This window comes from Octodon degus, unplaced genomic scaffold (genome assembly GCF_000260255.1).
Source record: "Octodon degus isolate 3935 unplaced genomic scaffold, OctDeg1.0 scaffold00039, whole genome shotgun sequence".
NCBI classification, from domain to species: domain Eukaryota; kingdom Metazoa; phylum Chordata; class Mammalia; order Rodentia; family Octodontidae; genus Octodon; species Octodon degus.
The window spans coordinates 2,590,705-2,602,419 of record NW_004524615.1 but is presented as its reverse complement, the minus strand read 5'-3'; the positions used below and the strand labels follow the sequence as shown (position 1 = coordinate 2,602,419).

At 55.6% G+C, this 11,715-nt stretch overlaps 1 protein-coding gene across 1 annotated transcript in view; it reads right to left on the bottom strand.

Moving 5' to 3' along the window:
* The window catches only part of Irs2 (insulin receptor substrate 2), a 22,805-nt gene that overhangs the window by 8,899 nt on the left and 2,191 nt on the right, over positions 1-11,715 (bottom strand). The window contains exon 3 of the mRNA XM_023715189.1: positions 8,872-11,715. This exon is cut by the window's right edge and continues 1,174 nt beyond it. Coding sequence (XP_023570957.1) covers positions 8,872-11,715 — 2,844 coding nt within the window. The remainder of the gene's footprint in view (positions 1-8,871) is intronic.

The window sequence follows — 11,715 nt, the reverse complement described above, 5'->3', positions numbered from 1 at the left end:
TTTTGCGGAACCAGGGATTGAACTCAGGCCCTTGTGCTTGCCAGGGAAGCGCTTATTCCACTGAGCCATCTCCCCGGCCCCCTTCCCTTTCACGCCACTACCTGCACCAAAGAAGCCCGGCCTCCCCCTTCGCTTCTTCCCCTGATCCCTGCCCTCGGCCGAGGTCTCCTCTGCCCCAAAGTCTGTGCATGGCCTTGTCCCCGCTTCCCTGCTCACACCTTCACGCTGTTCCTGAGCCACCTTCTCGCCTCCTACTCCTCCAATCTTCTAGGCCGTGTGACATCACCACCCACCATCTTGTCCAGGGTACATTTTCAAATCCATCAGTTCTCAGAGGAGGGCTGCTTACTGAGGACTCAGTACTTCCTGCTTTTCTTTTATGAATGAAAAATAAATAGCCTCAGCCCCAGATGACTTTACAACCAGAAGCTGCCTAACCTTTAAAAGGAAACTCCCATTTTAAAACTTGTCAAAATACACTCCCAACACTGCTAATTCGCTAGATCTATATTTACAATGCCTCCATGCGGGTTTCGTATCTAGCATGTCATCACTGTTCATTATTGAAGTCTTAGTTTTTTGCTTGGCTTATTCAAGCAGCTAGAGTCAAGTTAGTTTTCTGACTGCGATTAAAATGAATTTACTTAGAATACTCTAAAGGGAGAGTCTGCAGTTTTGCGACCAGCGTGTCCTGGGAAAGCACGCTTACGCTTGGTACTCCCCCGCGTTTGCCATGTGTCCCCGACGGTGTGGTGGAGTGCTCCACGGACACCCCAGGCTCCAGGCGGTGTGTGGGCGGCTGGGGCCCTGCTCTGACTCCTTGGCTGCGCCTGGTGTTACTTCGTGCATTTCTTTGCAGGAGTTGATGTAAAGAATGCCCACTGCTGCATAGGAATGAAGCCAGAGTCTCCAGTGCTACTGACCCCATTCTCAGGGCAGCCCCTTCCCAGGCCTTGTGCCCAGGGGGGCCCGGGAGCTCCAGGATGCCCATAGCAGCCCTCCACGGCCCCAGCCAAGCCTGTGCAGCGCTTGGCACCCCTGACCCAACCTGACCCTCCGTGTTCTCCCTCCGCTCAGGGCTCGGAGCTCCAGGAGTTTCCGCAGTTGGGACCCCTTGTCACAGGGCGCCTGCCATCTGCCCACCCACGGGGCACAAGGACTTCACCTGGGGTGGGACACACACAGTGATGGTCACCAACTGCAGTACCTTGTCCAGGGACTTCCAAGGGCAGACAAGGCGTGTGAGCACCAGACTGCGAGGGTCCCCAGAGGGCCCAGGTCACAAAGGACCACACTGAGCCCAGGACAAGGTTTGGGGTTTACCGAGGAAGTTTTTCACAGCACTTGCTTTCATTTTCTTTTTTTCCTTTTTGATATGGGGAAATAAAACTCGCACTTGCCAAGCACAGCCTTCACATTTTCATTTTTAATCCTCTTTTGTTTGTTTGTTTGAGACAGGGTCTTTCTATGGCCCAGCCTGGCCTTGAATTGAGGGATCCTTCTCCTTCAGCCTCCTGAGTACTGGAACTACAGATGTGTACCACCACATCTGGCTTGGGAAGCACCTAGCCCAATACCCCTAGAAAAGTGGGTATTCTGAACCAGACTTTCCTGGAAGATAAGGAAAGGACTCTGACCGCTCATTCTTCCCAGGCAGAAAGGTGGTCCCTGCCTGGCGCTGTCTGAGGGCAGCCTCCCGAGTCAGCCACCCTGGGAATCATGCAGGATTAGCACTCCTAATTTTGTTTGTTTGCTTGTTTTCCTCCCAGGTTGGCCTCTACCCCGTGACAATCCTCCTGCCTCTGCCTCTCGAGTGCCAGGAACACAGGTCCATACCACCATGCTTGGCTATACTTTTTAAACTATGGAAAGCTCATGACAGTTCATGCGTCTGCCTAAGCCTGCTTCGCAGAAAGGCCTTACAGTCACATCCTTAGGAAGTTGATAGCTTCTGCCAAACTGAACTTACACAGAGACAGTTCCCCTCCTTATAACGCTCCAGCTGTGGCTCACTTTCCCTGGTTTTAAGAAAACCAGAAAGGACATTCAAAACAATAAAGGCACAGGGAAGCGGACAAACTAAGTGACAGCTCTGGCTGGTCTGCGGGCAAACACCAAGTGGCTATCTTCAAGTCCACACGCACTGTTAACAGGTTTCCGGCTCCTTTGTCAGGAAACTGGAAGCCCCTGCCCAAGGCAGAAAGCATGCTCTCCCCCCGCAGACACCAGCCTGTGACACCTGTCCCCCAGAAGTCCGGCCAGCGGCTTTGCCGGGATGAGCCGGCAGCTCCTCTGTCTGCTCTGGCCTGGTGGCTGGGGGCTGCTACCTTCTGGGCTGCACCAACCCACTGTCCCGCCCCCAAGCGCATTTGTGTCTGTGCAGACAGCAGTTCCCAAAGAGTCCCATACAAGGCCTGGGGTCCCAGGGAGGTGGCAGGCGGAGTCTTGGAGGACATCCTGCAGGGCGTGAGGCCCCGACAGCGAGGAGTTCTCTGCAGCACGGCCTGATGCTTCCTTCAGAGCACTTACCCACCCCACCAACTCTGACCCCACCGCCTTCCCCCTCTGACCTTGAACAAGACACCCAGCCTCTCCCAGCTCTGCTCACACAGCCCTAAATAAGCAAGTGACATCATCTAGTGGGTCCTGAGTGCTCACCCTCAAAATGCCCTTGTATTTTTTTTTTCCTGTCACCAGCATTGAGCCAAGACAGCCTGAACGCACACAGCAGGGAGGGGAACCTAGCAAATAAAATATCCAGTCTGCCTTCCTAGAATGTACTGGAGGGCAGGTAAAGGGCAGAGTTCTCTCCTCAGCCAACAAGGTGTCTAGGAAGCAAAGCTAGCGATCCCAGAACCGAGAGCCCCGGACAGACAGGGCAGCCTGGAGCCAAGTAGTCAAGCCTACACCTCCAACCCAGGCAGGAGACTGCGGAGAAGGCAGAGGGCTTTCCTGCACATCCGCCAGACAGCGGCGCAGCTGCCTCTGGGTTAATAATGGGAGGAAAAGAGGAGGAAACGAGGGAAACATCACCAGAGTGCTCGCTGTGAGCTTCTGCCCTCAGAGCAGGGTGTGAAGGTCTAAGCAGTGTGTCCCAGGGCCTGGGGACAGTCGTGTGCAGAGCCTGGCCTGGACCCAGAATTAGGAGACCTCAGGAGATGAGGCCACATCCTTCCCTGGCAGCCACCTGCCCCTAGTGGAAACCTCTTACCACCCTGAATGGGGTCAAGCTTGCTCTGCCTGTGCACAGGGCCATCCTGGGGCCTGCAGGGGACAGCTTAACATAGCCCAGCTGAGGAAAATTGCACGCAGCTGCCTTTCAATATTGCTCATTTTTGGTACATCCGACTTCAACAGCATGCTTTCAAAATCATTAACCACCCAAGAACTTTTGTTAAACTTTGTGGCAAAAGATCAGCAGAAGTACTAACATACTCGGGGATCCTGAAGGCTGTCCTTTAATGCTGTGCAAAACACACGCAGCGTCCTTAACGTGAACGGATGGACTTGAAGGTAGCACGGAAAATCGTACCATGTAATGAACTGCACCATACCTATTTTTATGCTTTAAAAAACCCCAAACTTAGTCCCATACCATAATCATACACTCAAGAATTTGTACCAATTCCAGGTAACTAGGTCAAAGTAATAGTAATAAAGTTATGCAGGAAAGCTATAATTATGCTAAAGAGCCTTACAGAGTTTAAACATGGTCAGAAAACACCTCATTAGTATCTGAGTTTTAATTATAAAGAAAAAAAGTCATGCCTCTTGGGCTACCACTGGATGAAATAATATACTTCTGTGTGTGTGTGTGTGTGTGTGTGTGCGCGCACACCTGTGTGTGTGTGTTTCCGGAAACCTGACACTCTAAAATAAATATGGAAAAACCCAGCGTTCACATAGCACCATGGATGTAATCATCTATCCTGCAAAGCATACTGTCCATCGAATACCCGACAAGTCCCCCAACTTTCAGTACAAGCACAAGAAAACACTCGGCCACGTTGAAAGTCGCCCTTGCCCGCAGCTGCGCCCACGGCACTGAACAAGGAAGCGCGCTCTACGCAAGCCCACCACTCTTCCGTCTGACAGAAGAAATAATCAGAACTGCTAAACTGACTGTTTTATCATTTGCAAACACAGAGCCTGTCGGTCTGAGTCCAATTCCCCTTCAGCCTTCTGATAGAATGAATCAACGAAGACTGATTCTCTCTGCTGCGCCTTGCTTGTCTGCACCCTGAGCGGGTGGCCAGCAGGCAGCGCCCTGCCCTCTGCGGCGCCCCGTGCCCGCGCCAAGTCTGCAGCCACCTGAGAGACCTCCAAGGGCTGGTCAGTGCAGCGCAATCCTCACAGAATAACGCCACCACCGCACTACAGTCACCTGCCCTACCCTCCAAGTCCCCACGGGTGCTTCTTTAGTGCCTTCAAAAACACATTAAAACTAAAACCTGTTAAGATTCACACAGTGAGCCCTGTGACTTCAGGCAGCACAGCGTCCTCAAAACCCATGACCTGATAAATAACGCCACCTTTTATTTTGCTTTTTTCCTTAAAATGCCAGAGTCCCCCAAGTGGGAAGAGACTCCCGGTGGGCCCTGGTGCTGAGGTCCCCACTCCCTCTCTGGTGCCCCCCACCTGGCCACGCAGATGAAGGAGTAAAGTTACGCTTTCCCCAAGCTTCTAAGGTGAAATGGGAACACTGGGTTCTGTGCTACCCCAACAAAACAAAAGAAAAACCTTCCCCTTTGCCAAATCTGATAGCAAAAGTTACCAGCTCTTGGAACTAAGCTTCTGCAGAAAGTGCATTAGTGGGAATCTTAACAGAAAACCTATTATGTTCACACTGCGACTAAAACTTCTGAAAAGTTCTTCCCTTCAGAAACAACCTTCATTTTAATACTGATACAGTTAGGGAAAATCAAGCACTAGTACAGCTCCTCCCTGGGGACGGGGCAGATAACCAGAGACCCCAACATCTGCCTGGAGACCACCACACAGCACAGGGCCACACATCAAAACAGCAGAAGCGCTGCCCCAATTAAATCCTCCAAAAGCACAGAATCCCAGGCTGGGGCGGGGATAATTAAACAACTGAAAGTTTAAAGGGTCTGCAGTTCTTGTAGTGCTTCCTGTACCACGAGCCAACTTTTAAAAATGCATGTCCTAATTATACATTCTCCTTGTGTCAACATCTCTTAATACATAAACAAATCATAAAGGGGGATCAAAGTGCACTTTTAGTACAGGCCAGGAATCCGGATGCTGCTTTCCTTAATGGCTGCTCTCCTATGTAATTTCAAACACTCCTTTGTTGCTCTGGTAATTTTCAGCGAATAAATCTTCTTAGGTCTGTTTTGGTTTGGTGGTGGGCATTGAACTCAGGGCTTCTGGAAGGCTCTGTAGCCCCTACCACTGAATAAAGAAAAAAACAGTGTTCTCTGGAGCCCAGGGCACAGCTAGCAAGACAGCAAGGAAGGCTGGCATTTTTCTTAAGAGGGTTTGCGGGGATTCTGTAACTTAAGAGTCCCTTTACAACACTGTCCATCCTGTATGTAGTCATGGTTCCCAAGGCCTAAGTGTGAACAGAACTTCTGATTTCCTAGCTTCTCCCTTGAGAACGGCCTAGTGATGTTCTGATCTCCTTTGTGCCCAGTAGCCTGAGACCCAGCAAGGGAAGGACAGCAGCAACCCATTTCACAGACAGAAGTGAGCTTGGGGACCAGGCAGCTGCCCACGACAGATCAGACCCCAGAAACCCTACCCCGAGCTCCAGGCAGGGCGCTGGCTTCCTCCTGCAAAGCACTATTTCTGTGAGGTTTCTCTTTCAGGAAAGGAAACAGAGGGCGTCACATGACTTTCATTCACGAAAGTCTGTGTGTTGTCATTAGCACTTCGGCCGTCTCTTGCGGCAGGGAGGGAGGGCGGACAGACAGGGGGGGCCTGCGGCAGGGAAAGGAACCCCCTGGCTTCGGAAAAGGTGCACATTCCTTCAGGGCTTCAAAAGCAACACTTCCCAGACCTAAGTCTGCTTTTGCTGTTCCTTCTGCAGTGTTGCTCCTATCTCACAATCTGACTGCAGGAGATGAATGGGCCTGATCCTCTTATCAAACAGAATTTAAACACAGATGCTTTCTGCGGTAATTCTTATCTGATCTGTGTTTTACAGACAAGTAAACCAATTTTAGAAAAAAAGGGGAGGAAACCAAAAGAAGTTATTTTAGGGGATAAACCAATCTGTAATCCTAAGGACTATACCTATCTGTAACTGGAACTCAAAAAATACATGAAGTTGACTTTGAAAAGCAGCATTAAAACAGAGAATTCAACACGCTTCCGGTTCCCAAACAACCACCTCGCAGCAGCCTGGTCCGAGGCTCACACACCACACGGATCAGCAGCCTGTTACCCAGGGTGCCCCAGCTCTGAAAGGGGCTCTTGGGTGGAAACCCTACCCCCACTCCCAATTCCACTGTAAACAAGCTCCTTCCAGTAGGGCTGGGCCTCAGCTCTGTGACCACTTATGCAAATGCGAGCTGATCCTCAGCCACCCCAAGCTCTGCTCCCTCCCCACTGAAGAGGTTTTCCCATAGAGCTCGAGCTGACCACCCCGTGGAAGCCCCAACCACTTCTAAGGGCGCAGGCAGAGATGCAGGCCGCCAAGAAGTGCATTTTGTTTCGTCTTCAAAGAAATGTTTCGCAAGTCTGGCTGCCATAAATTCTTCTCTCAAAGGACATTATCTTCCCTGAACTTTCAGTCTAGGGGCACTGGGAACACAGCCTACCTGCACACGTGCGTCACGCAGAAGTGTGTGCTCGGCGTGGATTTCTGTGTGTGCTCAGAAACAGCGCAGCGTGCTGCCCTAACCAACATGGCACCTGCCTCTCCCGTTCCCTCTGTTCTGTTCATTTACTAGAAAGCCAGTGTGACACGTCTTTTTTTTAACATGTGGTTTTAGCACTTATCTATTTTTCTTTAAAATAGACCTTTCCTTTTTAGAAGGGTGTTTACCACAGCCCCCACACACTCAGCAAGACGCCAACCAAAAGGACTCTTATCTTCGTTCACCAACCTGGGAACATAGACTGTGTGGATTTCAGAGTCGTGAATCCTACGGCTGAAAGGAATTGTATACTGGTGGGAAATCCTAATGCAGCGAGCTAAACAAGGTATCTGAACACACTCCACCTCTTGCGGTTCAGAATCCTCGAGAATCCACAGGGGGCATTTATCAGCAAGACTCAGAAGGGAGAAGGTGGGCAAACCCACTACTGGGCCCACCCAGCCCTGGGGTTCGCCCCAGCCTCCACGGAGAGCAGGCAGAGATGTCAGTGCCGAGGTTGTTTTTCTAACTGCAATCACATTTGGGCAAAAGGTAGCTCTTCCTGCTCACACTGGCCTAGGTCCATGCGGGCACACCATGCTCGCGCACGGGGCTGTGTGCGCACGCCCATGTCCCGCTCAGCTAGGAGGGCGCCTGTGCTTATCAAGGCCGCGTGTCCACCAGGAGCTAATCCTTCAACGCCCCCACACACCAGCAACTCTGTAGTGTTTAACATAACTCCCAGCCGAGCAACCTTCTGCCAGCGGTTGCTACCCAAGAGACAGTCTGAAGACTTCTGACTGATTTACCAAGAGGCTGAAGGGCTCTGCTCCCCCAAGTCCCTGGGACTTCTCATCTCATGGTCTTGCTTCAATAAGAAAGGAAATCCCTTCTCCTCCTACACCACCACAGCAGGGTCTCCAGCCCCACAGCTGGAATGTGGACTCTCTCAAAGGAGAAGTCCCAAGTAACAAGAGAAAAAGGCTGGGTTTAGAGAGCTTCAGACTGCTGGGTCTAAAGACAAGAGGTGAAAGAGGGATCCTAAGGTCCCTCGATCACCTCAGACGTGTACCTGGGTCAGAACACATCGTACTGGGCAAGTAACACCACCGGCTACACAGTGGGGGGTTCCCATAGCACATCCTGAGGGAGGGCACACCCTGACTGCCAGGCATGGGGTGTGAATGCCAAGCCCTCTCCCTCACACACGCTGCACGCTGCACGCAGCCTGAGACCCCAGGACACCCACCAGCTGCACAGCAAGCCCTCTGCCCTGTGGACATGCATCTGATGTTCCAGAACAGCCCTGGGTGTCTCGGAAGCCTGACTGAGACCACAAGGCACCTCTATGGCACTGCTCAGTGGGTCCTGGCCAGCCCACGGCCGTCCTTACCCGTCTGGCTCAAGCTCCCAGGTGCACATCCCCTGGTGTCCCATGAGCATCAGCAGCAGAGTGAGAGCTTCTCTAGCCTTGGCCAAAGCCTCTCTGCTACACAGACACTGTGGGTTTACCGGCAGTGTCCAGGTGACAGTGGGCACATCCAGGTGACGACCAGTGTTGTACCCACTGAGGAGAAATGCACTGTGTCTGCTGGCTACACTTGCATCTGTAGCGTTGGCTCAGGTCCGCAGCCTCCAGCAGCCTCCACCACCACTGCGCACTGACCCGAGCCTCAGCAGAAAGTACCCAGCCCAGCCCCTGGCACACAAGAGGAAGTGGTTGGTGCCTTCTGGTTCCCTCCCAGCACCCGCCAACTGCCCAGGCCTGTGTTCTGCCACCTGTCTCCAGCCTGGGGGACCTGAGTAAATGTTTGGGCTGCTGCCAGTTGGGATTAAGGGTTCAGGATGCAGGACAGGTAGGCCTGAACAAGGTGAGTGTGTCACAGCAGTCTCAAGGCCACCTGACTGGCCCTGATGCTCTGAGAAGATGGACCCGGTAACCCACAGAGACAAGCACAACCAGTGTGCCTGTGCCTGGTTCACAGTGCCCCCAAGGGGGCAGCTGCCCCCACCCACTGTTCCTAGACTCAAGGTCCAGGGGCCTCACCTTTCACAGCTGTAGCCTCCTTCAAGTGATGGGACAGGAAGTCAATGCTGGCACAGGTGTTGGTGGAGGGCAGGGCGCCAGGGCCTGGACCCCCACATGCCCCATTGGTGCTGCCGCCTCCTACTGTACCAAGGAGACCCCCAAGGCTACGGGTCCGGCCCCAGGAGCTCTTGTCCCCAGGCTGCAGATGCTGGGTCTGCGGGGACAGCCCTGCCTCGTCCCGCACGTTGATGGCAATGTAGTTGAGGCCTTTGGGGAAACCCGCTGAAGTTTCTCTGCGCATTGGGGAGCCACCACCCCCAGCATAACCAACCAGGCCCCCCGGATGAGCAGCAGTCCATGGCCGTGCCTGTATTTGTGGGGGCACAGTGAGTGACAGCTGCGAGGGTCCTGGTGCCGCGAGGGACTCATCACCACCTCCGAGGCCTCCGCTGAGAATGCCATTGCCACTGCCTTCGCTGCTTTTCCTGAGAGAGACGTTCTCCACAGAGGCCGAGTTGTGGCGCCTAGGACTGTGGGCAAAGGATGGAGACACAGGGGTGACAGTGGTAGTGGAGGAGAAGGTCTCTGAGCTGTGACGGCGGCGACCCCCCTGTGGATCCGCGCGGATGACCTTGGCGCCTCGGTGGGGGTCAGTGGGCTGGCTAGCCTGCAGGAAGGCCTCAACTCCTGACACCTGGTCCATGAGACTCAGCCGCTTCAAGCCTGAGGTGGGGCTGCTCACGCGTGTGCCCTCCAGCTTTGGGGGTGCAGCAATGGGTTGTGGCGGGGTGGCTGCCACACCAAAGGCCATCTCGGTGTAGTCGCCATTGTCACTAGCCTCTGAGGATGCAGTGACAGGAGCGCCAGGGCCCTGGGAAGCAGGGGCAGCGCTGGGTGCTGAAGGTAGACAGTACAGGTCCCCTGGGGGTGGCGGCAGGGGTGGCTGCTGCAAGGAGGAGGCTGGAGAGGCAGAAGGGCGTGGAGGCAGTGGCGGGTATGGGGAAGTGGCCTCAGGGGACGGGAGAGCATCCAGGGAGCCCACAGGGTCCCCGCAGAGAGTCCCTGGCTTAGGGGATTTGGGGGAGCTGAAGCCCAGGTTCATGTAGTCGGATAGTGGAGAGCGCTGTCTGCTGTCGCTGCTGGTTCCAGGTGTGCCTGAGCCCAGGGAGGAGGCTGGACTGCTGGCGGATAGCAAGGAGGATGAGGAGGCCGCGGAGGTCAGCAGCGGAGGGGCCGGTGGTGACAATCGGGTGCCAGCCTCCCCGAAGTCAATGTTGATGTACTCGCCAGGGCTCTTGGGCTCTGGGGGCAGCGGGTACTCGTGCATGCTGGGTAACGTCTGCAGCCCCTCCAAGGACAATCTTGTGGGACGTACTGCCCGGCAACGCTGGCCCAAGAAACCCTCGGGGCGACCCCCACCACTGCTGCCTGGCCGCATGGAGGAAGGCATTGCTGCCAGGGGATGAGGCCGGGTGTGGTTCTCCCCACCAGTCCCAAAGGTGGTGGTCACCCCAGCAGGCCCTGGGGCAGAGGACTCCAATCTCTCTTCCTCCAGGATGCGACCCACAGGGGAGCTCATGAGCACGTACTGGTCACTGTCCCCACCGCCACACAGATAGGGAGCCTTGTAGGAGCGGGGCAAGGAGCTGTAGCAGGAGCCGGGGACACCTCGGAGTCCCTCCCCACTGCCTTGCAGCGCTGCAGAAAAGAAGTCAGGAGGGGTGCCCGGTGGGCCTGCTTCGCTGGGGGACATGTTGAGGTAGTCCCCATTGGCCAGCAGCTTGGGGTCAGTGCTCTCCGCAGAAAGCTTGGAGCCACACCACATGCGCATGTATCCACTGTCCTCTGGAGAGCTCTCTGCAGGGGACCCGTGGGTCTTGTAGCCACCCACGGGCCCTGGGAAAGTCCTGCCAGCCTGAGAGGGGACGGCTGGAACCGTTGTCCCTGAGGAGGGCAAGGCCACGGCCGGGGCAGCCCGAGGCTGCTGGATCTGCTTCGGGGCGGACACGCTGGTAGGGCTCATAGGCATGTAGTCGTCGCTGCCACTGCCTAGCAGGGCCGCGCCTGGGGTCATGGGCATGTAGCCATCGTCTGTTCCTAGGTTGCTGCTGGAACTCCGGTGCGAGCCAATCTCAATGTCCCCGTAGTCCTCCGGATACGGGTGGTAGGCAACTTTGGGGGAGGGCGTCGGAAAGGGTGGGCAGAGGCGGCCAGAGCTACCAGAGAAGGTGGCCCGCATGAGCGTGTACTCATCCAGCGAAGCGGAGGATGGCTGAGGCACCGGGCGCTGGCGCGCAGGCGTGGTCAGAGAGTAGGTTCGCTTGCGGAGCCCCCGGTCCAGATCATGCGCCGCGTCCCCAGAGACCCTGCGGTAGGGGCGGCCGCAGTGGCCCAGCGGCCTGTCCATGCTCATGTACCCGTGCAGCTCGCCTGCGCCACCATCCCGCGCCGGGGGTGTCTCCGCGATGGACTCGGGAGTGTCGCTGCGATGGCTGCAGAAGGCTCTCAAATCACCTGGGCTGGACCCGTACTCGTCTAGGGACATGAAGCCAGGGTCGCTTGGAGAGCCCGAGGCTGAGGCGCTGCCGCTGGAGGGCCGCTGGCCCGGCGGGTGGTGCAGGGGGTGCGGCAGCGGCGGGGGCGGGCCAGGGGGCAGCGGGTAAGAGCTCGAGCCGTGGCCGCTGCTGGACGACAGGCTGCCAGGACTGGTAGCTGCCGGGGGCGAATGCGCCACAGGCATGGACATGGAGCGGCTGTGCTGCAGCGCGCCCCCTGCCGGCGCCAGGGCCACCTTACTGGCGCGGGCCCCGCAGCCGCCGCTCAGCGTGTGCGAGCGGCTCAGGGGCGCGCGCGCCGGCCCGG